Source organism: Cydia fagiglandana, chromosome Z (assembly GCF_963556715.1).
Source record: "Cydia fagiglandana chromosome Z, ilCydFagi1.1, whole genome shotgun sequence".
In the NCBI taxonomy this organism is placed as follows: domain Eukaryota; kingdom Metazoa; phylum Arthropoda; class Insecta; order Lepidoptera; family Tortricidae; genus Cydia; species Cydia fagiglandana.
The window spans coordinates 6,163,384-6,189,913 of NC_085959.1; the positions used below are offsets into that span (position 1 = coordinate 6,163,384).

At 41.6% G+C, this 26,530-nt stretch overlaps 1 protein-coding gene across 1 annotated transcript in view; it reads left to right on the forward strand.

Annotated features, from left to right (window-relative positions):
• LOC134679274 (adenylate cyclase type 5-like) overlaps positions 1 to 26,530 on the forward strand; it is a 367,970-nt gene that overhangs the window by 314,397 nt on the left and 27,043 nt on the right. Inside the window, exons 14-20 of the mRNA XM_063538168.1 lie at positions 9,423 to 9,569; positions 12,313 to 12,471; positions 13,441 to 13,585; positions 14,754 to 14,851; positions 19,033 to 19,183; positions 22,684 to 22,781; positions 24,042 to 24,126. Of these exons, the coding sequence (XP_063394238.1) occupies positions 9,423 to 9,569; positions 12,313 to 12,471; positions 13,441 to 13,585; positions 14,754 to 14,851; positions 19,033 to 19,183; positions 22,684 to 22,781; positions 24,042 to 24,126 (883 nt within the window). The remainder of the gene's footprint in view (positions 1 to 9,422; positions 9,570 to 12,312; positions 12,472 to 13,440; positions 13,586 to 14,753; positions 14,852 to 19,032; positions 19,184 to 22,683; positions 22,782 to 24,041; positions 24,127 to 26,530) is intronic.

Genomic DNA, 26,530 nt, shown 5'->3' on the forward strand with positions numbered 1-26,530 from the left:
GTTTATAGCTGTCGAATTCAGACTTTTTGATATCTCAGTAGAAATAATTTTATATTGTATTCGTTTCATTTTCAAAATTCGTGTATTCAAACTTGATGAAAAAATAAAGATTTCTTTAAATACATGTATATATTTTTTTCTCTCGTTCTAAAAAATATGGCCAACTACCCCGGCCTTACCTTAAGCAGTAACAAAATATTTTAGTTATGCAGAGACATCTCTTTCAGGTACTCTTTCGCTTGCTCGTGACTCAATAAAAAATAAGTTCAAAAACTAAATCGCCGTGGTCGTATGCCACGATTATAAACTTTAAGGTAAAGTGGCATACGACCACGGCTATCCTCTGAATCTCTGTAAATATATTTAAAAAAATAGTAAATTATATTACGTTGTATTTTTTACTAAAAAAAATGGTAACATTTATAATATTTCCTGTTCGATAATTTTTAGATAATAATTCTATCTTGTTTCATACTTTTTAGAGCGCGATTTGCAGTAGTCGGGTTTTAGTTTTTGAACTTATTTTTTATTTAATTAATTTTGGGGTCATGATTTCGTTACTAACTATTTGAAGTCACTTGATATTACTTTTGCGAGGGCGTCCGCAGTACAGAAATGCATGAAGGGTGCCGCATATATCGGGCTACGCCCGACTCCTTTGGTATAAAGGCGCCCGTCTTTGGAACGCGTACGTCGGGCTACGCCCGACTCTTTCAGTATGAGGTCGCCTTCGGCGCCCGGCTTTGGAACGCGTACGTCGGGCTACGCCCGACTCTTTTGGTATGAGGGCGCCGAAGGCGCCCGGCTTTGGAACGCGTACAGCGAGCATCGTACATCGGGCTGCGCCCGACTCTTTTAGTATTAGGGCGCCTTCGGCGCCCGGCTTTGGAACGCGTACGTTGGGCTACGCCCGACTCTTTTAGTATGAGGGCGCCAATGGCGTCCTGCATTGGAACGCGTACGTCGGGCTAGGCCCGACACTTTTAGTATGAGGGCGCCGAAGGCGCCCGGCTTTGGAACGCCTACAGCGAACCTCGTACGTCAGGCTGCGCCCGACTCTTTTAGTGTGAGGGCGCCGAAGGCGCCCGGCTTTGGAACGCGTACATCGGGCTAGGCCCGACACTTTTAGTATGAGGGCGCCTTCGGCGCCCGGCTTTGCAACGCGTACGTCGGGCTACGCCCGACTCTTTTAGTATGAGGGGCGCCTTCGGCGCCCGGCTTTGGAACGCGTACAGCGAGCCTCGTACGTCGGGCCGCGCCCGACTCTTCTAGTATGAGGGCGCCTTCGGCACCCGGCTTTGGAACGCGTTCGTCGGGCTACGCCCGACCCTTTAGTATGAGGGCGCCAAAGGCGCCCGGCATTGGAACGCGTACGTCCGACTCTTTTAGTGTGAGGGCGCCGATTTGGCGCCCGGCTTTGGAACGCGTACGTCGGGCTACGCCCGACTCTTTTAGTATGAGGGTGCCTTCGGCGCCCGGCTTTGGAACGCGTTCGTCGGGCTACGCTCGACTCTTATAGTATGAGGGCGCCGAAGGCGCCTCGCTTTGCAACGCCTACAGCGAACTTCGTACGTACAGCGTGCCTCGTACTTCTCTTGTAGGGCTGTTTCCTACATTTTGGCTGATCTGGACTTCTATACCTATTCACTTAATAAAATATTGCAGATCATTAAAAAGCACCATGTATATAGTGGCCAAACAAATTTATTTTGTCAGAAACCTTCTTGTATCGCCTTAATCGGCTAATACGCGGATAGAATCCAAAGCGCTTGTAGATTCGTAGTTCGAATTACCTACCCGATAAATTAATGTTTTATCGGGTTCATGTAAGCAAAGCCGGGTGCAAAAGCTAACAATATGTATATATTTGAAATGTGCTAATTGAGGTCTTTCAAATGATATACAACACGTCATCATTACTTATTTTTATTTTTTTGGTTCGTGACTTTATGACCTCTAGAGGGCACCGTGTTCATTTTTTTGTGACGTCATATAGCCTATAACCAGCGGACGCTTAAGACGATTCGAATGACATATCGTTTGTCAAATTATAATGCGTACTTTAGGAGTTCTGAGGGAACAAATGAACATACATACATACATACCCACATACATACCGGTCAAAATCATAACCCTCCTTTTGCGTTGCCGTAGTCGGGTAAAAACAGGACTAGCAGCAAAAACAAACTTTGCTCACTTGCACAACTATTGTGACCTAAATCCAGATAAGTGACAGAGAAAAGCAGCCCTGTCAACATTTTTATAAATAATTCACTACATAGTCTCTCTTGGACTCTATTATTATTGGCTTTCGTACAATATACTATGAAACGAACTTTTACTGCAGTTAAAATATCTTGGTTCAGTATTTTAACTGATAGTCAAGTATACGGTAAAACCAAAAGAAATTATGCTCAATCGAAAGAGCTTGAAAAAATATCACTTTTGAATCGAGAACATGTATCCGCAAAATTCGTATTGTCGAGTATTTTGCATTTAAAAGTGAAAAAATTTCGACAAAGAATGCAAATGTTCAATTTGTTGATTGTCATTTGACAGCGTTTGTTGCGTTTAGAAACTGTAAACATGCTTACAAGTTAGGTTGGTCGTTTTTTTTTTTAAATAAAAAGCAAGCCGAATATTACTGTTTATTTGATGACTCCGGTATGTATAATGGTTATTATTTGCATTAAGTTTCGTTTCATATGGATGTGTATACCGGTATATTTATTACATAATTTTTTTTTAAGCCAGAACGTGCGATAGTCTGTTACGGCTTTTAAGACGATTGCAACACTGCCTAGACGTCAACACCTTTCGGCTTTGGGGTGTTTTGAATTACTAATTTATTCGAAAATACGTGATAAAAACCTGTTAAATAGTGTATTGTGTGTGTTAACAATAAAAAATAGTCACCGAACATAGTGCAAAGTGCAAACGCCATCGTAACGTAACGAGATTTGAACTTCAAAGCGTTCCATGGGAGTATTGTGTTTAGTATAAACATCGGTCTCTCAGTTGTATTTATAATATTTCAGAATGGTTCCAAATATTCTTACATGTCAATGCACTACTAGCTACCTGGAAATGCAAGTGAAAGCAACCTTGAAGCAGCTGTGATAAACTAATAAGTGAGCGAGATGAAAATGACGTTGTTCAAAGAAACTTTGAGTTTAAGTGCCAGCTGACTGTAAACAGTGTGAAACAGTGAAAAAGCTACAGTGTATTGTGGACATATTTAATGACTGTGCTTTAGACTATGAATCAAATTTTAGGTGTATCGGTGAATTGGAAAGTGAACTAACTGCATAAAGCTAATAAGTTATCTCCGGAGTCAATGTAAGTTGAATATAAGATTAAATATAATAAGATATATAGATAGTATATATGTCGCAGTCAAAAGTGTGATCTGGTCAAAAGAACTTTTAACCGACAAAAACAGGCAAAACTGCTTTTGACTGAGCGTGTTGGTCAAAAGTAGTTTTACCTGAAAATCATTGGTTAATAGTAATTGAATTGTGACTGTTACTATCAGTCAAAAGTACTCTCAGAGATAGGTAGGTCAGGGTTATTTTTTTTTGCTACGCTCAAAAAATGAAACTGTTCCCAGAGTTTGGTAGGTTAGGGTTATTTTTTTTTGCTACGCCCTAAAAACGAAACTGCTGCCAGAAATAGGTATGATATTCAGGTAAAACTACTTTTGACCAACATGCTCAGTCAAAAGCAGTTTTGCCTGTTTTTGTCGGTTAAAAGTTCTTTTGACCAGTTCACACTTTTGACTGCAAAAGGTTGGGCTGGACATATGGCAAGGGAAGGTAAAGATAAGTGGGATAGAGAGGTAGCGGAATGGTATCCTAGAGATGGAGAAAGGAGAGAAGGAAACCAATAATGAGGTGGTCGGATGACATAAAGAAGCATGCGGAGCCGAATTGGATAGGGACGGCAAGGGATAGAGAGCTGGGGGAGGCCTATGCCAAGAAGGCAGACTGAAATAATTATTAAAAAGCAATGACATAAAAAATATTTAATAAAGTTACTAAGGAAAAAATATTGAAAAACTAATTGATATAAATGAAATGTGAATTTATTTAAATGTAATATGTACTGAAATTTAATTTTTTGGGCAATAAAGGCTATTCTATCCTATTCTATTCTAATTTGACAGGTGACAACAAAAAAAAACATTAATTCCTGCTAAAATTTCAGAGTCATAGTTAAGCGTAGTACCAAAACAAGGTTGATTTTTAGGGTTCTGTAGCCAAAGGGTAAAAACGGGACCCCTATTACTAGGACTCCAATATATTATTAGAACAAAACAAATTATTTTCAGAAAATATTTAATAAGCCTTCAGTAAGTAGTGCATAAGTATACTTGGAAAAATCCGACCTATGCCGCCGTGGATGGCCCGGTGGCAGAATGGCACAGGCACCTGCTGCAATAGCAGAGGACGCTGCTTTGATTCCAGCCTGGGGCACTGGAGGCCTTGGTTACTTTTTAGGGTTCCATACCCAAAGGGTAAAAACGGGACCCTATTAAATACTAAGACTGCTGTCCGTCTGTCTGTCACCAGGCTGTATCTCAAGATCTCATGAACCGTGATAACTAGATTAACTAGACAGTTTACATTTTCATAAATGATGTATTTCTATTGCCGCTATAACAACAAATACTAAAAACAAATTAAAGAAATATTTAAGCGGGGCCAATGAAATGAGTAAATTTTTATTAATATGTTTTAATATGACATGTTGGTGGCAAACAAGATACAAGGCTGTTAATGCCGATGGTAAGTGGGAGTTTAGACTAGACCTCTGCTTCTCCAAGGGACTCACATTGCTGACCGAGTAAATTTTTATTAATATGTTTTAATATGACATGTTGGTGGCAAACAAGCATACAAGGCTGTTAATGCCGATGGTAAGTGGGAGTTTAGACTAGACCTCTGCTTCTCCAAGGGACTCACATTGCTGATCGAGTAAATTTTTATTAAAATGTTTTAATATGACATGTTGGTGGCAAACAAGCATACAAGGCTGTTAATGCCGATGGTAAGTGGGAGTTTAGACTAGACCTCTGCTTCTCCAAGGGACTCACATTGTTGACCGAGTAAATTTTTATTAATATGTTTTAATATGACATATTGGTGGCAAACAAGCATATAAGGCTGTTAATGCCGATGGTAAGTGGGAGTTTAGACTAGACCTCTGCTTCTCCAAGGGACTCACATTGCTGACCGGTTACAAATCTATTACACTCATACTAGGGTACCGTACCTGACTAGGGTACCGTACCATACTAGGGTACCGTACCTGAAGGGTAACTAAAAACGGGAACCTATTAGCGATTCCGACTCGCACTTGGCCGGTTTTTCTTAGTAGGTATATGACATTTGTTTCAGTTTTACTTCATTGTCCGTCTGTCTGTCTGTCTGTCTGTCACCAGGCTGTATCTCATGAACCGTGATAGGCAGTTGAAATTTTCACAGATGATGTATTTCTGTTGCCGCTATAACAACAAATACTAAAAAGTATGGAACCCTTCGTGCGCGAGTCCAAATCGCACTTGACCGGTTTGATATTTCAGGCTCCGTCACACAGGCGCGTTTCGCGTGCGGCGCGTGAGCGGGGCGCGCCGCTTTTTCATATAAAACGCTCAGGCCCGGCTCTGAAAACGCGCCGGTGTGACGGAACCTTTATTTCAGTTTACTCCACTGTCCCTCTGTCACCAGGCTGTATCTCATGAACCGTGATAGCTAGACAGTTGAAATTTTCACATATGATGTATTTCTGTTGCCGCTATAACAACAAATACTTAAAAGTGTTCCGTTCTTGATGGGTGAGTCCGACTCGCACTTATCCAGTTTTTTTTTTAACGAATTTAATATTAACGGATAGGCATTAATATTAAAGAATGAAATAGTAGTCATAATTTCCATACTTTCACTTTAGTGCCATGAAGGGTAGGTACAAAAGGGTTCCCTCTTTTGAGATTGGAAAGTGGGCTAGGTTATAAATGCGGCCTTCACAGAACCGATCTGCGACCAGAAAAGTGGGTCAGGTTAGAACTGTGATCCTTATAGAACCAAACTGCAACCAGAAGTGGGTTAGGTTAGGTTAGAACTGCGACCCTTACAGAACCGAACTGCTACCAGAAAAGCAGATGAGATTTTTTTAATTACATATTTGTTTTTAGATATATCGGAATAACAAATTTTTCGAGTTAATGTTACGGATTTAAAGTTTTCTGAGATGAGATAGGTTTGTAACCGCCTTGATGAAGGTTTGAAGTCTAAAAGTAAATAATTACTTAATTCATAATGAGTATTACCTATTACTATTATTTATTTTACCCGAGCGAAGCCGGGTTTTCATCTAGTCTAATAATATTTATCTAATACCTTTAAACGAGCATTTCTTGATTCTTCTTCTTCCTCGCGTTATTCCGGCATTTTGCCACGGCTCATAGGAGCCTGGGGTCCGCTTTGACAACTAATCCCATGATTTGCGACTGCCTTCTGACCTTCCAACCCAGAGGGGAAACTAGGTCTTATTGGGATTAGTCCGGTTTCCTCACGATGTTTTCCTTCACCAAAAGGCGACTGGTAAATATCAAATGATATTTCGTACATAAGTTCCGAAAAACTCATTGGTACGAGCCGGTGTTTGAACCCGCGACCTCCGGATTGAAAGTCGCACTTTCTTACCGCCAGGCCACCAGCGCTTCAATACTTTTTTTTTATATAGGAACATTCTTACACATATTGGCTAAGTCCCACGGTAAGTTTAAGAAGGCTTGTGTTGTGGGTACTCAGACAACGATATATATGTACATATAAAATCATATGATATAAAAATACTTAAATACATAGAAAACATCCATGACTCAGGAACAAATATCTGTGTTCATCACACAAATCGGCTTCGCAGGCAGGGTCACTACCCGCTAGGCCAGACCGGTCGTCAGAGAGAGTATACTGAGTATAATATTCTAACTGTGTCCTCTGCAGCTTTTGTTGGCTGCAACTAAATCGAATAGGAGTATCCTATTTCAAAACAGAAGAGCTTAACTCCGTACATGAACTTATGGACATACGACCTTCTTTCAGTCCGCGTATCTAAGTCGGGCAAGGGTGACCATTGGCATAGTTTATTCAGGACTTGTCCACAAGGATACGTGCTTGGGGATACTGGGACGAGTGTTTGAGACCTTTGAGGTCGAGGCCTTTAACTTGTTGTGGGTAATTGGACCTTTATTTTCTAAGGTTTGGATTTAAAAAAATCATTATACATTACGAATGAGTCCGTGTTTACTCTTCACTATAAAATGCATTAATATTTTTTTCTTTATTGGAGAAACAACAGAAGTAAGTACATAATATAGGTAGTTAATGCTAAGTTAATATACAGTTCAAAAGATGTGCACCTACCTTCTAAAACACTCTCACTTAGAACAATACTCCTATAAATGGACATAGCACCAATAATGAGACGTAAACCCCAAAATACTATGCAATAAATAAGAAGCACTTGATTCGGTCAAATTGTGTTTTTTGAAAAACAAATTATAGCCGCGATTCAATGAATGTAGTATGATACCTTTGGGTATGGTGCGTTACGCACACTAATGTCCCATCCCCTCCCCCTGGCGTAACCCCCCCCCCCCCTTTTGGCATGAAATATGTCCCCACTATGTTGGGTATGGACCCAAAGGTATCTTACTACATTCATTGAATTCTGATTATAATTTGTTTGCCTTCCCCATAAATTAGAACATAACTTGACCGAATCAACTAGGGTGGACTTTATTATGATGATTATGATTATTTCGAATTCTTTGTTTAAAATAACACTTGCACTGTTCTATCAAAATCGTTGCAGACTTTTCTTGGTCTAACTCGAATAAAGTATATTTTAATACGAGTTACACTAATTGCCGAAGCGAACACGTAGTCTGTATGTCTTATGACTCCTCTACACGATGGGCCAACGCCGGCCACTCCAAGGGACGCAGCCATGCGGTAGAATGAGATAGCAATATCACTTGCTCCCTCTAACGCATAAATGCGTCCCTTGGAGTGGCCGGCGTTAGCCCATCGTGTAGAGGAGCCATCATGATTGGTGCTGTTACTATAGGTAGGTGTAGGTACACTCCGTAGATTTCCTCACAATATTTACATTCACCGAATACCTATAAAATGTAGAAATAAATTGAAAAAACCGGGCAATTGCGAGTCGGACTCGCGCACGAAGGGTTCCGTACCATAATGCAAAATAGGCAAAAATAAAACGGTCGTCCATCCAAGTACTGACCCCGCCCGACGTTGCTTAACTTCTTGCTTCTTGCTTAACTCTTAAACAAAAATACATCATCTGTGAAAATTTCAACTGTCTAGCTATCACGGTTCGTGAGATACAGCCTGGTGACAGGCGGACGGACGGACGGACAACATCAGAGTCTTAGTAATAGGGTCCCGTTTTACCCTTTGGGTACGGAACCCTAAAAACTGATTCAGTCAAAATATAACTGAGCCAAAACTCCGACAAACAAAAACAAAAACAATCGGAAATAAACCAATATGAATACCCGATGCATTCAAAACGTGACTTCCATACGTAAGCTTAAAAACCGTTTCATATTTTATTATATGCCAGCAGGAATTCACAATTCACGAGTATAGCATTTTGAACGAACTCGTTGCGTTGCTAGAATGTATCAGTCAAGTTCTATATTTATAGCACAACTTATTGAAGTGAAAACTTCTTTAGCGGCGCTGAGCACTTTTTGAGGTGGGGAAAAAATGATAAACTCGATACAGCATAACGCGTAACCCGTAACGTAACGCTGCCGTCATGTGTCACGGACAATGTTATTCACCAAAGAACTTTAGTCATAACGTATCATAATCAGGTCAATTATTTAAAACTGGACTTTTATATTAAGCAATAAAGCTCAATGTTCTAATCTTGTACGGGCTGAAATACGAGGATCTCACAGTTACATTCTAACTTTATATCACTCAAATATAATTCAATAAAGCTACATCTTGATGAAATCGCTAATAAAAGTGAACTCTAGTACTGGTGATTAAAACTCAAAATATCATGACCAAATATATTTAGATGCGAGGTCTGCAAGGTAACTTTACAATTTCTATTCGAATTTTAAACAAATAACGCTACAAATTTAAGCTCACTGGCCAAAAATTTCGGAACTAAAGTTTTTCAATAGAAAGGAGGATAAGTCAATTATACATAGTGCTGCAGACATTTTGGACTAGTCATTGAGTTTTCACTTCTGTCGGCACTCCCGGAGTGCAACCCGTTGTTTTTTTTTTGTTTTAAATATCGCCCGTTGTCTATACCTAATTTTACCTATGCCACATATTGCTGAGTCCTCAGTAACACAACTAAATTTGTCTCAGGTTCGACCGCCTGGCCGCCGAACATCACTGCCTGCGCATCAAGCTCCTCGGCGACTGCTATTACTGCGTCTCTGGCCTGCCGGAGGCGCGCGACGATCACGCCAAGTGCTGCGTGGAGATGGGACTAGACATGATCGACGCTATTGCGTGAGTTTTAGAAACCGTGCCACTCCAAATATAACCTTTATATATATCCAATAGCTTTCTAAAGACTGTTAAGAGTCTTTGTCGAGAGACCGTCTGGCCGCCGAACATCACTGCCTGCGGATCAGGCTCCTCGGCGACTGCTATTACTGCGTTTCTGGCCTGCCGGAGGCGCGCGACGATCACGCCAAGTGCTGCGTGGAGATGGGACTAGACATGATCGACGCTATTGCGTGAGTTTTAGAAGCCGTGCCACTCCAAATATAACCTTTATATAGATCCAATAGCTTTTTAACAGCGAAATGCTATACATGGAAGTATTCTGTCCGCTCAATTATGACCCAACGCAAACTACCCCGCGATAGGCGGTACTTACAAACTGCTCGATTGGCAATCTCAGTACGACCGAGATGACAGTCAGTGACAAATGGCTAAATTGATTTATAAAAACAACGTTTTATTGTAATTAAAAATATATTCATGTGTCGTGAAGTGGTGCAGAAGTTATTTTAGTTCATACCTAGGACAGTGGAATCACTTTTCACTTGTAGTAAACAGATAACTGCAGTAGAATTTGGAAAAAACATGACGATTTGTTTTCAATACTACCGTGCTAAGCTAAAACGTAACAACTGCATACGACTTTCATAACAACATACGACTTTTTAAATTGCGAGGATAATAGGGATGGTGTTATGCTAAATGAAGTAGACTATTTTATTAACTTGTGTTTGGTTTAGGTATTTTCTATATAATTATAAATGTAGTAATAAATTCCTTCTTACAGATTTGTATTTTTCTTTTTTATTTCATGAGATGGAGCTAAAAAAACTACCTAGTTATTTCAAATTAATAATCAAATTTGGTATTGTCATTTTACATTACTTTCCATTCAGATTCCCACAAGATGCTATTCGCAGAGAACTATGGAAAAAAGCTGTCCAATTAGAGAGACATGAAATTGAGTGGATGTCTGGCAAGATATCTAGAATATGTTCTATTCATGAGATATAACCCGTGAGATAATCATACCCGGTCTCCTATATGTAGATACACTTTTCCTATCATGCTTTCACTGAATTAATTTAACAAATACACACATTATCGGAAAATGTTGATCATTTGAATCCACCCTCTACTGTCACATATATGTAGGTTCTCTCTCAAGCCATTTCCGTCAGTAGACAAGAGCGGCAAACATATTAACTCACATTATAGACGGGTCTAACGCGAATTATATTCAATTACCTTGATTTACCGACGTAAAATCAGTTTCGTTTCGTATAATGTGAGTTAATATGTGTTCAAAACGCGAAAGTTTAAAATATTATAAGAGAGGCAAATTTTGAAAAAGTAAGCGCGCGAACGGCTGTGGTCCTATACAAAATTTTAATTTTGCACCTTTTTCTACTGACAAACTTGCTTGACCGGCTATATACATATAAAATATTCTGAACTGAAAGTGGGGATTTATTGTGACTCCGCCTGTTCAAATATTTTTGACCCGATTCGTGTACCCGTGTAAATTTTGCAGACTGTATAGCCAGTCCGATTTCTAAGATCAAGTTCGCCATACATTTACTATGGCGTACTTGATCTTAGAAAAACGGTCAGACTATACCTGAACGTGAATTCGCACTGCCATACAGATTGATAATAAAATATACAAAATACTTATTATAGCGGAATACATTTATACAACAATGATATATTTACTTATGTTGAGTTAGTCTGTCATTTCATAACAACATTTTAACTAGTTATCTTTTAATCTTCATTAAATTATTATACGTGAATTATTTGACTGGTTCTTCAATGTATGGCATAAACCTGTCCCTGTCCAAGTCATATTCTAATCAAATATGGACCGCGAACTCTCAGCGGCCAGTACGTACAGCAAGAAGGTTATTAGCGGATTAATGTCGCTGATTGGTAGTTATTGACATTATATGCATTTCATCTACACTTAGCTATGTACCATTAGTGTAATAAAGATGACTATTATTTCGTTTACCAGCTTTGATTACAGTCTCTGTAAACGCTTCGTCTTATTTGAATGTAGGCGTAATTGTGTATGTGTGCTAATTTGGCCCGAGAATTTGAACGGTAATGTTCCTAAAGGCGGTATCCATGGTTATATATGATCGCAGCTTTTTAAAGACTGTTAAGAGTCTTTGTCGAGAGACCGTCTGGCCACCGAACATCACTGCCTGCGGATCAGGCTCCTCGGCGACTGCTATTACTGCGTTTCTGGCCTGCCGGAGGCGCGCGACGATCACGCCAAGTGCTGCGTGGAGATGGGACTGGACATGATCGACGCTATTGCGTGAGTTTTATGTGGCGATGGGCCAACGCCGGCCAGGACATCGTATACCTCCTCCTTCACCTGTGGGAACTTGGCTTCAGAAGGGCAATGGCTCCCTTGAAGCTCCCTTGTGCCTAGTTTTGGTTAATCTACACGATGGGCCAACGTGCAACGCCGGCCACTCCAAGGGACGCATTTATGCGTTAGAGGGAGCAAGTGATGTTGCTATCTCATTCTATCGAGCTGATCTGATGATGGAGACCGGAAGTGGCCATAGGAACTCTGTGATAAAACAACGCAACCTAATTGTGTTAGGGGTTTTTAGAAAATAATTGTCTCGATGAGTATTAGTTACTGTTGTCTGTCGTAAGAGAAGTACAGTCAGCGATAAAAGCTAGCACCAAAAAATGAAATTTATGCCAAAAACGTATGTTTGTACAGGCTGGTGCGTGAAGTGATGGCGGTGAACGTGAACATGCGCGTGGGCATCCATACGGGCCGCGTGCACTGCGTGGTGCTCGGGCTGCGCAAGTGGCAGTTCGACGTGTGGTCCAACGACGTCACGCTCGCCAACTACATGGAGAGCGGCGGCGTCGCCGGGTAAACGGATTTAAGGTTGACTCACGCTAGACCGAGCCGTGCCCGGACCGAGGCATCCGACATGTCATTTTCTATGACAACTGATCGGCGATCACGTGGTGCTTTCCATAGAACACAAAGCTCCGGATGCTCCGGCCCGTCTAACGTGAGTCATCCTTTACTTAGCTGTTTTTAACTACGGGGAAGCTGTGTCCGCGACATAGCGACGGTCTACGTAAAACATGGTGGGGACAGCCGTTGCGAAGGCCGAAGGCTGAACTCAGCGTAAGGCCGAAGGCCCCAAGCGTCCGAGAGAGGCGCGCCGACACGCGAGACCGAAGGCCGAGCTGCGGGAGGTTAGTGCTCAAACACAAAAACACATTGTTAGCAGCGACGTCGGGGTATACAGATATCTGCAATAATGTTACTCTTCGAAGGCCGCAAAAATATGTGACACGCTCTTATGGCTCTACAAATAATATCGAGATATTTTTGCGGTCTTCGTTGTGTAATATGTTATTACAGGTGACTGTGCTAAGATTTTTTTATGATAGAGTATCAATATACAGGGTGCTTCCTGTAACAGGAGGCTGTACTCCTCAAACTGACCAACATTTGTTCAGCAACTTTTAAAAATGATGAATCCTTTAGACTTACTCTTTTTCATACAAAATAAATATTGGCTTCAATGTACGCTGACATTAGTGTGTTTGACGTTACTTGTCACGCTTTTAACATAACAAAATTTGCAATACATTGCGACTTAGAATAAACTTTAAAGTGTAATAAAAATTCAAACATGAGTTATTTTCAAAAGTTGCTGAACAAATGTTGGTCAGTTTGAGAAGTACAGCCTACAGTTTAATTTATTGCTCCTGTTACAGAAAACACACTGTATAATATAGTTTGTGCTCAATACCCCACTTCTGAAAGTGCTGGAATGTTTTGAATCTTGAATCTTGACGTTCAATAACTTCTTAACTGTTGCAGCCGAGTCCACATCACCAAGGAGACCCTACAGTGCCTCGGCACCGACTATAAGGTGGAACCAGGCCACGGCGACCAGAGGAACGCGTACCTCAAGGACCACAACATTGAGACCTACCTCATTGTGCCGGACGACACCAGCCGAGTGGTGAGTTACCTCAGAATAAGTAATTTCAAATGAGTTTATTACAGGCTACACTGGGAGACTACAGTTTATAGTTTTCCGATTAAAGCTCAGTCTCCCATATACAGGGTGGAAAGATAAGTCGGGTCCTGGAGGGAAACTACCTTAAATCCTTAAGCTGGCTCATTTTACTTAAAGGAGGCATTCCTTTATTTTTAAAAAGAAACAAAACTGCATTCAAAGATATTTTCTTTTTTTCTTCAATTTTGCTTGTATAAAAAAATCTTGAGTACTAAATATTAGATTTTATAGATATTTTGTACGACAGACGAGTGTAAGACCTAATGTTTCTTGGAGAAATATTATCATTAACATTAACTGTATCGACTAGTACAATAAAATTGCAGGTTTTTATTTTTTGGATTTTTTAGTCGGTTCGAGTCCCGGGTGAGGCATGCGAGTTTTAGAAAATCTTTGAATGCAGTATTGTTTCTTTTTAAAAATAAAGGAATGTCTCCTTTAAGTAAAATGAGCCAGCTTAAGGATTTAAGGTAGTTTCCCTCCAGGGCCCGACTTATCTTTCCACACTGTATATTGTTTTAAGTCATCTACAGGGTGTTACTGACCATCGGGCTTTAAACCGGGCTAGCACATGATTGGCGCGACAGTATCTCGCGGCGACATAGACTACCCGTCCCTCTTTTGTTAACATAGTTAGTAAAAGACGGGTAGTCTATGTCGCCGCGAGATACTGTCGCGCCAATCATGTGCTTGGGGTGCAGGGCTCCATTCTACTCGCTAAACTGAGCTACTTTCATTATGGCACCAACCCCGAAATCCCGATTTTTTTTTTACTTTTGGCTGATCAGATGTCGACGTTTTTAAGTTGTCGTTGTCGACGAAAATCAAGCCCTGGGGGCCGATTTTTGAATTTCGATCGCTCGATTTCGTCACTCGAAAATGGGTGGAAAACGGCGAAATGCTAATTTTTTAAATACGAGTGATCGAAATTTGGAATCTACTGGTATTGACCACTCGATTTCAATTCAATTAGTTGAATTTAAACGCCTAGTAGTGGAGATATTATTTAACGAAATACACGAAATCGAGTGGTCGAATTTCAAAAATCGGCCTCCTGGAATTAAAGCCCCATTGTCAGACACATACTGTATACTTGTATTTGTATCCACAGGACAAGAAACCCCAGAACTCTTTCTCCCTGAACGGCAACGTGTCCAAGGAAATGAGGGTGATGGGCCACGGATCACAACACGGGAAGAACTCGGCCAAGTAAGAACTCAATATAGCTTCGTAGTACATAAGCCTGTCGGGAGATGGCGCCATCTCCGAGATAGATCGCGCTAACGGTGTGTCGACGTAGAAACATGACTACCGAAATGCAAATGACCTTGATGTACCTAAGAAAAGATATACTTATATATATTATTCTTAATTCTCAAAAGTGTCCGTCAAGATAGTAGGTATTAATAGTAGTCGTTTACGATACTAGTGCGAAAAATAGGAAATTCGCAACAAGTGGCGAATTTTAAAACTCGAGTACGAGGTCAGTACATATGGCCCTTTAAATTTTCGACGTAGTTACGTAATGTGCTTATTATAGCACCTGGTGTCGTAATGTAACATCAGATGTATTGTAAAATCAGTCAAAATACTCAAAATCAAAAGCATTGCAGGAGCAACTGGTTTCTTATTAAATAAAACGGAATCCTATGTCCGTCCGTGTACATTTATGATGACTCCGCCAGTAGCACAGAATAAATAATAGTACTAGGTACAGAAGACTCACTCTCTAACAAAACGCGTCATCAGGACAGATATGGCCGCTAGGAGGCGACAGCGCCACGCGCGGCTTATGGCTAGCCACCAAAATTGATGTGGAACGGATGTACTTTTACTCGTAGCTAACCGAAAAGCAACAAAATCGCGGAGTGAGCCACGCGTGCAAGTAGTCGTAAACGTATTATGGATATCGTCAGCTGCCGCTCCGTTGGTCGATTAATAAACAATCGCAATTACTCAAAACGAGTTACAGGCTCTTTAAAAACCTTTACAGTATTTTGAAGAATCCCATTTTTTTGTGAAGAACATCGATCGCCATATGCGTAAATTCCATTATTATTCTGTAACGAATTCCGCACCCTCGTTTAATTATAACGTCAGTAATTTCGGACCTGATTTATCATAAGCTTTGTCCAAAGCCTCTCAAGCGAATTTTGCTTCAAACCCACACCATCTTACTTTATTAAGGGATATATTAGCATGAACTTATACTGTTGTTAGGTCTTTTTGGAATGTGTGGTTACTTTTATAGTTACCCTACTGTGTTTTCTCAGTGAATCTCAAAGCGGACAGTACCGGGGGCTATTATCTACCCGTATTAGATTCGGTTTAAATCAGAAACTGAAATTATTCTCACATTAAACGTTACTTCAGGACTGTAAAAGGCTAACCCTTTGTGAAATTTAAACGAATTATGGTCTTAAAGTTTAATGGACAGAGCTGTTTTTTGAATGGTTGGGGGAAATCAACGGAGCGAACGGTTAATACATAATAATAATAACATGTACTTGGCCCCTTTTCCCTAGAGTTCAAGAGTAGGTATGTTTTAGTTAAAATTATGCTGTTTTTAAAAAAAGCTCATAATACTTTTTTTCTGTAAAAGTATTTTAATATTATCACTTTTGGATATTTATCAATGAAATAAATTTTATCTTTTCTTACCTTATCTTTTTTTTATTATACGAGTATATCTTTTTACACGACTGCCCAAACAAAAAGAGTGTATTGTGTTCAGCGTTCATGTTTGTATGTATGTGAGTTTCTTTATTCCATCATAACTTCTGAATGCCTTAACCGATTTAGATGTATGATATGTCATTAGAATCCTTACGTCATCCCGGGTGACATAGGCTATATGACGTCATTATAAACCCAATATGGCGGACGTAATACACAATATTGCGTGACGTTTAGAAAAAAAAATCTTGCATACCTATCGAGTGGGGTCTCAAAATGAAGAGCTTTGAAAGGCGATTTAAAATATATATGCAACATACGCGCTTAAATCTTATTTTGGTTAAATAAGGATTTACAAAATGTGCTAAGAAAAATAAATTCTTCTATCTTATTTAGTGAGTTATCAAATAAAAGGGTATTTACCGCTGATCATAAAAATATATACAAATCATCCATATGACTTGTATAGGTATATTTTTAGAAAGTAATTTTAGGAACTAAATCGCCCTATTGAAATCTAAACGTGTGAACTTCGATTTAAGCGATAGGGTTTGAATAATACTAAAAGAGTCGGGCATAGCACGACATACGTGGCGCGCTGCACGTGGTCCAAAACCAGGCGCCTTCGACTTCCTCATACTAAAAGAGTCGGGCGTAGCCCGACGTTGTGACACGTTCTACGCTTACCAAAGCCGGGCGCCGAGGCGCCCTCATACTCAAAGCGTCGGGCGTAACCCGACGTACGCGGCGCGCTGTATGCGTTCCAAAACCGGGCGCCTTCGGCGCCCTCATACTGAAAGAGTCGGGCGTAGCCTGACGTAGGTCACACGCTGTAGGTACGCTTACCAAAGCCGGGCGCCTTCGGCGCCCTCATACTCAAAGCGTCGGGCTTAGCCCGACGTATATGGCGCGCTGTACGCGTTCCAAAGTCGAGGCGCCCTCATACTAAGAGAGTTGGGCGTAGCCCGACGTACGTGACACGCTGTACCCTTACCATATCCGGGCGCCTTCGGCGCCCTCATACTTAAAGCGTGGGGCTTAGCCCGACGTATGTGGCGCGATGCACGCGTTCCAAAGTCGGGCGCCTTCGGCACCCTCGTACAAAAAGAGTCGGGAATAGCCAGTGTCTAAATACGAAGCCCGTAGATCGAACTCCGTGTAAAGCCGAAGGCCCGGAGCGTCCGACAGGTACGCGCTTTCTACAATTTCCCCTAGTATCATAATTGAGAAGTCGCAATTCCAGGCAAGGCTGAAGACCGAGCTGCGGGAGGTTAGTATTCGCGGAACTTGGTCAGATATTTGAAGAAATTGCAGGAATTGCTAGAATCCCTAGCCCTTCACCTTACGCGGAGGTCGGTCTTCAACTTATGTATTTTAACACATGTACCTGCAGTGGTTTTGTGTTTCACCGCTAACGTCCCGCAGCTTAGCCTTCAGCCTCGCGTAGAAACTCGCTTCTCTTGGACGCTTTGGGTGTTCGGCCCTACGCAGAGCTCGGCATTCAGCTATCTAGTCTATTAGGGCTACCTACTTTTATTTGGAAGTTCATCATTTGAATGTAGGTAGGTAGGTAGGTAACTAACACTTAAAGATATTAGCGTCGAATAGGCCCTTTTACATGCAGTCTGTCATTATTGATCTTTGAATTGGTGCTATTTTGCCAAAGGCGTGTGCGTCGTCGTGCTGAAGTTGCGACGAAGATAATTGGGTCAAAAACTTTTTTAGTGACAGTTAAAATTATGAGTCTTTATTGTGGACCTTCAAACCCTCATGGCCATTATAATTCAAAATTCCACTTCTTTTTAAGAAGTTAAGAAGCTATATTTAATATCAAATATCAAATGTCCCAAATTGTGAACACATTCACATATTATTCACAGAAAAGACGCCCGTAATTAGTGTGTCCCTGCCTTTAGAAGGTCCCAGTCCTAGGAGCTAATACCTATCCACATAAAAAGAACTTTGTGGACAAACTAAATGGCCGGGGGAAATCTTTATAAATGGTAGTTTTACTTAGTTTTTTCACTAAAATGTTTAAAATAAAATAAATTAATTAAAAAATTAAAAACACGACTGCTGCATTTTAAATCGAACTGAAAAGCTAAAAATAATGTTAATATGTTAGTCACATAATTTTATGAATCTAAATTGGAATGTAAATATACACTCACGGTCATTCACAGTAAGTACAAAGGGCTATGTACATTAATGACCGTGACTGTAGGTACGTGTACATTTAATTTCAATTGCAGTCGGGGGACCTTTTGATTGAGATGCACTTAGGTACATCAAGGTCCCCCGACTGTAATTGAAATTAAACGTACACGTACCTACAGTCACGGTCATTAATGTACATAGCCCTTTGTACTTACTGTGAATGACCGTGAGTGTATATTTACATTCCAATTTAGATTCATAAAATTATGTGACTAACATATTAACATTATTTTTAGCTTTTCAGTTCGATTTAAAATGCAGCAGTCGTGTTTTTAATTTTTTAATTAATTTATTTTATTATAGCATTTTTTTCATAAATGTTCTCACGACAGCGCATTATTGTTAAGTGCCCACGAACCTAGCCGCTGGCGGGAACTCGCTCGGAGGGTTCTCTGCTCGTAGTCGCTTTCATCTACAAAGCGGGAAAACGCTGGGATCGGCTACGAGCGTAGCGCTACGAAAACATTGACAGTGTTAAATTTGACATGTTTTCGCAGGGTTGAGCAAGGGAATGAGTTCAAGAAGCCCGAAGACGAGGTTAATGAGTACCTAATGAAGGCGATCGACGCGCGATCCATCGACCGACTGAGGGCCGAACATTGCCGACCATTCACATTGACATTCCGCGACCAGAAGCTGGAGACGAAGGTATGTGCTATTAGTGTTTATTTACATGGTAGTAAGGATCAGTATTGCTCCATCGACCGACTGAGGGCAGAGCATTGCCGACCATTCACATTGACATTCCGCGACCAGAAGCTGGAGACGAAGGTATGTGCTATTAGTGTTTATTTACATGGTAATAAGGATCAGTATTGCTTCATCGACCGACTGAGGGCCGAGCATTGCCGACCATTCACATTGACATTCCGCGACCAGAAGCTGGAGACGAAGGTATGTGCTATTACTATTAGTATTTATTTACATGGTAGTAAGGATCAGTATTGCTCCATCGACCGACTGAGGGCCGAGCATTGCCGACCATTCACATTGACATTCCGCGACCAGAAGCTGGAGACGAAGGTATGTGCTATTAGTGTTTATTTACATGGTAGTAAGGATCAGTATTGCTCCATCGACAGATTTAGAGCCGAGCATTGCCGACCAGAAACTGGACACGAAGATGTAAGCGATAGTGGTACCTATTTACCTGGTAGCTGGTAGTAAGAATGCGACCAAAATGGATAACCGCTTCAAAAATGCCAAATTTAGCAGCGTCCTAGCTACTAAGTACTTAGGAAAGTATTTTAAAAATACCGGACCTCCACTAAGGGTAACTTAAATTGCCGGCAAACTTCACAATTGGATTTGGCCGAAACTTGTGATGGCGAATATTGGGCGAGTGAGATGACAGCGACCTGCCGGCCTAGCCAAGGTTACAATCGCTAACGCTTCGACAACGAAAAGCATTATCTCTCTATCACTCTTCCATATTAGTGTGACAGTGCCAGTTGCGTTTCGATCGCTACGGAGCGTAAGCGATTGGCATCTTGGCTACGCGTCCTGTACCCCTAGTTAATTCGATAACATGACGCATTAAGCGCCACTTGCACCATCACACTAACCCGGGGTTAACCGGTTAAACCGTTAACCCAGTGTCAAATCGTACTGGTAACCAAGTTAACTCCAGGTTTAACCTGTTAACCCCGGGTTAGTGGGATGGTGCAAGTAGCCCTAAGAAGTATAATCACTTGAAAATACATTTTTGGCAAACAAAATCTTAAGAATCTTAGGTAATTTATGCGCCGTTCGTATAAAAATAATAGCAACCTCATCAAGGGAACTGTCGGCCATCAATCTTTTACTTGGAGAACTTCCAACACTCGCTTGCAGTACCTTGACGTCACGGCACTTTCTTACCGTACAGTCATCTGCAATAATATGTTACTCTTCGAAGGCCGCAGAAATATGTGACACGCTCTTATGGCTCTACAAATTAGACCGTGTCAGATATTTTTGCGGCCTTCGTTGTGTTACAGTATATTATTGCAGGTACACTTATCGATAATCTGGAAATAAGTCTGTAGATCAGCCATTCTCAAAGTGTGTTCCGCGGAACCCTAGGGTTCCGCAAAGCCTCTGTTGGGGTTCCGCGAAAATATACTTGTAATAATAAGAAAAAAACCAGCTCTTCTATATCTGGTCCACAGTGATGAACGAAAAATTTTAATTTGGATTTCCGTCAAATATTTTGCTTGCCGAAAGGGTTCCGTGACCAAAAAAGTTTGAGAACCGCTGCTGTACATCATTTTAAAAATAACAATGCATAATAAAACGAATTGAGTAATTAGCACAAACTATACAGGCCACGCCTTGGTAAAGCTTAAATCCTACTTGTATAATAATACGATTTGCGCAGAGGCCCTTTTCTCAAAAGCTTGTAACATGTAATACAAGCGGATGTCACTTGACAAGCGCTGGTGGCCTAGCGGTAAGAGCGTGCGACTTTCAATCCGGAGGTCGCGGGTTCCAACCCCGGCTCGTACCAATGAGTTTTTCGGAACTTATGTACGAAATATCATTTGATATTTGCCAGTCGTTTTTCGGTGAAGGAAAACATCGTGAGGAAACCGGGTCTAATCCCAATAAGGCCTAGTTTCCCCTCTGGGTTGGAAGGTCAGATGGCAGTCGCTTTCGTAAAAACTAGGCATACGTCAAATCATGGGTTTAGTTGTCAAGCGGACCCCAGGCTCCCATGAGCCGTGGCAAAATGCCGGGATAACGCCAGGAAGAAGAAGAAGACAAGCGGATGTCACTTTTTGACAGATTTACTTGTATTACAAGTTACAAGCTTTGGAGACACAGGCCCCAGCACTAAGTTGTAATTCTACATCATTTCATACTATTAGAGGTAGCTCTTCGTTTTTAGGGTTCCGTACCCAAAGGGTAAAACAGGACCCTATTACTAAGACTCTGCTGTCCGTCCGTCCGTCCGTCCGTCTGTCACCAGGCTGTATCTCACGAACCGTGATAGCTATTAGACAGTTGAAATTTTCACAGATGATGTATTTCTGTTGCCGCTATAACAACAAATACTAAAAATAGAATAAAATAAAGATTTAAGCGGGGGCTCCCATACAACAAACGTGATTTTTGACCGAAGCACAGAATAAATAATAGTACTAGGTACAGAAGACTCACTCTCTAACAAAACGCGTCCGTTACGATCCCGAATGAAGGTTGAGGGAGGCGATGGCTGAGATACGCGTCATACTCGTGAACGGGTGCTGTTTGTGGAGACTGATCTGTTAAGCTAACACGAGCTATTATACTTAGTAACTTTTATTAATTAATTACAGTGAGACGCCTCATTCTGTTCTCGTATGTTTCTTTTCTTTTAATGAATGTATTAATTATACAGGATATTGACTCTTGGAGACCCTATACATCTCTAAGGATAACTTGATAAACTATATAATCTTATAGTTCTGACACCTAGAGACATTTACACCTCTAAATATTATAGATTTTTTTTGTGTGTGTTTTTTTATCTGTATTTTGTATGTAATTCGACATTAAGAGACCATATACATCTCTTAGTAATTGTAATACGTTAGATTGAATTGTTAGTTTTATTTTATAAAATTGTTGATGTTATTATTTTTGCTTTTATGTAAATTCAATGTTGACGTGTAAAAGTGCCCTTGTGGCCTATTTGCTGAATAAATGTTGATGATGTTTGATGTTTGATCAGGACAGATATGGCCGCTAGGTGGCGACAGCGCTACGCGCGGCTCATGGCAAACCCCAAAATTGGGGTCGAACGGATGTACTTTTAGCTACCTGTAGCAAAACGACGAAATCGCGGAGTGAGACACGCCTGACCGAAGTTAAGCAACGTCGGGCGGGGTCAGTACTTGGATGGGTGACCGTTTTTTTTTTCCTTTTTTTGCATTATGGTACGGAACCCTTCGTGCGCGAGTCCGACTCGCACTTGCCCGGTTTTTATCGTAAATATTTTTAATTTAGGTACACGAATATTGCTCGTATATGTGCTGATGGCCTGTCGGTAAGAGCGTGCGTCTTTACCAGACGTCGGACCCCTTACCAGGTTTTGAACCCGGGACTATCGGCTTCATAGGCTACTACCCACTAGGCCAGACGGGTCGTTAAATATATATTATTTAACATGTAACTCTTTCCCACAGTACACGGCAGAGCGGGACAGGATGCTGAAAATATACTTCGTCTGCTCGCTGGTGGTGTATGCCGCAGTGACATTGGTCCAGCTGCTCGCCTTCGACATGTAAGTACCAGTAATCTGTCTCTTTCTCACAGTACACGGCAGAGGGGAACAGAAGGACACTAGTGACATGCATGACATATACTCTTTAATTTAAAGTTTTTGTCAAAAAAAACATTTTTGGTACAAGCTCCAAGTGACGCCACTTGGGCCACTCCAAGCGACGTATTTATGCGTTAGAGGGAGCGAGTGATATTGCTATCTCATTCTACCGCATGGCTACGTCCCTTGGAGTGGCCGGCGCTGGCCCATCGTGTAGAGGAGCCATAATACATAGAAACCAGTCGTGACGCCGCGACATGGGGTTGAGCTCAGCGATGCGTCGCCGTGGTTTAAGTTGTACCTTTAATACTGTGGTGTTTGGAATGAGACTTAAAGCCGAACCAATGACTGATGGCTCCTCTACACGATGGCCCAACGCCGGCCACTCCAAGGGACGCAGCCATGCGGTAGAATGAGATAGCAATATCACTGGCTCCCTCTAACGCATAAATGCGTCCCTTGGAGTGGCCGGCGTTGGCCCATCGTGTAGAGGAGCCCCACGTTTGCGGTCGGGCTCAAGGACGTGTAGCTCGGCGACGTGTCGCCTCGACGCGTCGCTGAGCCGGACTCCGTGTCGCTGGCGTCGTGTCGCTGGGTTCGAATGGTATGATGGCTTTTCTACACGATGGCCCAGCGCCGGCCACTCTAAGGGACGTATTTATGCGTTAGAGGGAGCAAGTGATATTGCTATCTCATTCTACCGCATGGCAACGTCCCTTGGAGTGGCCGGCGCTGGGCCATCGTGTAGAGGAGCCATTATACATAGAAACCAGTCATGACGCCGCGACATGAGGTTGAGTTCAGCGATGCGTCGCCGTGGCCCAACTTGTACCTTTAATACTGTGGTGTTTGGAATGAGACTTTAAGCCGAACCAATGACTGATGGCTCCTCTACACAATGGGCCAACGCCGGCCACTCCAAGGGACGCAGCCATGCGGTAGAATGAGATAGCAATATCACTGGCTCCCTCTAACGCATAAATGCGTCCCTTGGAGTGGCCGGCGTTGGCCCATCGTGTAGAGGAGCCATAACAGGCCGCCAGACGATATCGGCCTATCAGTTATAACAAAAATTTGACAGTTCCGAACAACTGACCGGCCGATATCGTCCGGCGGCCAGTCAGTGGTCGGTTTTATACGTAGGTTAGAAATACCCTCGACACGTCTTCATCTATATAAAAAGGGTATAGACACGTCGTATGATGAATTTTGTGCTTTCAGTAATGCCGGAGGAATTGCAACGGTGTCTGTCTGCGGGATTGTGGTGATGTTCATCATCTACCTAGTCTTGGCTGCGAGCTTCGAGGTAATATTCGATAATAACTTGTTTTAATTTATCATTGTATCATACAATAATAGTGTTCATTACTTTACTACAGGGAATATTAATGCAAAGCTCTGCGTAGGTGGCACAACTAGCACATACAGACAAAACATCAATGACACATCTTGCGTCACTACGTCAATCACATGACCTACCGTGAGACACGACAATCGAAAGTTCAGTTTCTGCCTCTCTATCACTCTTGCATATTCGAGCGATAAAGAGGCAGATAACTAAATTTCGATTTTCGCGTTTACCGGTAGGCCCTTGTTAACAAACCGCCTTGATGCATCGATGTTATATTTTATTGTCTGTGGAAACTTGACAAAAAACAGTTTACAGCCCGTATGTATGCCCGTATGTATATATAAGTATGATAATACTATTACTTATTCTGTGGTATAAGTTAGTCTATGAATTTACTAGAGTCGATAGTGCTGCACTCTGGTGGCAGAAGATTGCAGTAATATCCCCTTTAGATACCGTGCATATTCGGGGGTTCTGCCATGTCGCGACCAGAATCGAAAACGAAAACAATTCATTGGCCATGGGCCCATGCCGGCCACTCAAAGGGACGCAGCCATGCGGTAGAATGAGATAGCAATATCACTTGCTCCCTCTAACGCATAAATGCGTCCCTTGGAGTGGCCGGCGTTGGCCCATCGTGTAGACTGTAGAGGAGCCATCATATGTACATAACACACCTACTCGATACCTAAAACTTAAAAAGCGAATTAATATAAGTTAACGTGAAGCAGGAGTTTTCTTGAAGAGTCAACTCTCAGCCAAGCTGTTCGTCAATACTTAACTGCTCCGACACGAAGTAATACTCGTAAAATATGATTAAAGCCCCCTCCAGACTATGCGCGTGAATCGCGGGCGAAGCCGCGAACGCGAGTGTGGAATCGATTTCGCTGTCTGCGAAAATCGACGCCACACTCGCGTTCGCGGCTTCGCGCCGCGATTCGTGCACGAGTGTGGAGGAGGCTTAAGAGTTTGAATATGCATAAGCTAACTTTGCATCCATATATTTGAATAGAATAGTAAGGGAGATAGATAGAAATATGACTTTAATGATGACATTAATTGTGACACCTTTTTTTGTAAATGACATAAGTATATACTGTATATAGGCATAGGCTTGGTCTGGATTTCTAGATCTAAGTATTACCAAGGTGTGTAAGTTTGGTATTCAGTAGTAATTGAGTTATTCTATGTAATCAATGTATGGGAAAATGAAACAAATTAATATAGTTTTCAAACCTGTGTGACGTGATACATCTAGGTGTACTGTTTAAAATTCACCACTCTCCCCCTCCCTCCACCTGACGCTCGACCCCCCCCCCACCTTGAAATGTGTCCCCGTTGGTAGTTTTTTGGCATTCTCACGAAAACTATAATAGATATCAAAAAAGTGTCAAGGACAGAATTAATCCTCATTAAATTTAGAACAAAAATGGTCTTATGTGTTTTATTATAAGTTGGACGGTATTCAAGCTATAAGTACTTGTATAACCTTAAAATAACAAAATAACCATACTAGTATGACGAAATGCAGAATATCTTCAAAACGGCTAGACCGATTTTAATAAAATATACCTAAAAAATCACCGCAGTGAAGCCAGCTATCAAACAAAAGAAACTACATCAAAATCGGTTCATCCGTTTCGGCGTTACGAAGTCACAGGTAAACACAGAAATACATTTTTTTTTCAACTGCACCCAATAATTTTGTAAACCGATTAATTTTGATCAATTATTTTAATGGGATCATGTCCCTTGAAGTTTTAGCTTTACGAAAAGTTAAAAAACATGGAAAACGGCCCAGTATTTTTCAAATTATCGGCATTTTCCCGATTTGTGAGTGGTTTCGTGTTATCACGCGCACGAGTTGCCCTTGACCCCTATAAAACGGGGTGTAGGGGAGGGGTTGTTATCAGTCACTTATCAGAAGTTGACCGGTACACATATCCGCATATTTTCCCGTAAAGAAGACCTGTGAAAAATGGAAACCACTGAAGCTGAAGTCCGCCAAGTCGTCCAGCTCAGCTCCTGCAAGAGGGGCGTAGCCAACGTTCAGTAGCTGCCACGCTGAATTTAAGTCAATCTACAGTTTTCAGAGTTTACCAGAGGTTCCAACGGACTGGATCCTTTACTTCAAGACCAAGAAGCGGCCGCAAAAAGTGTACATCAGAGAGGGACGACCGCTTCATTGTAACAACATCTCTCCGAGATCGACACCTGACAAGCGTTGCCATCCAGCAGCGTCTGCGTGAGATACGAGGAGTGGCTGCCAGTGAGTGGACAATAAGAAGAAGACTTAAGAAAGCGAACTTGACACCCAGGAGGCCTGCAACGGGGCCCAGATTGCTGGCGCGACACCGTA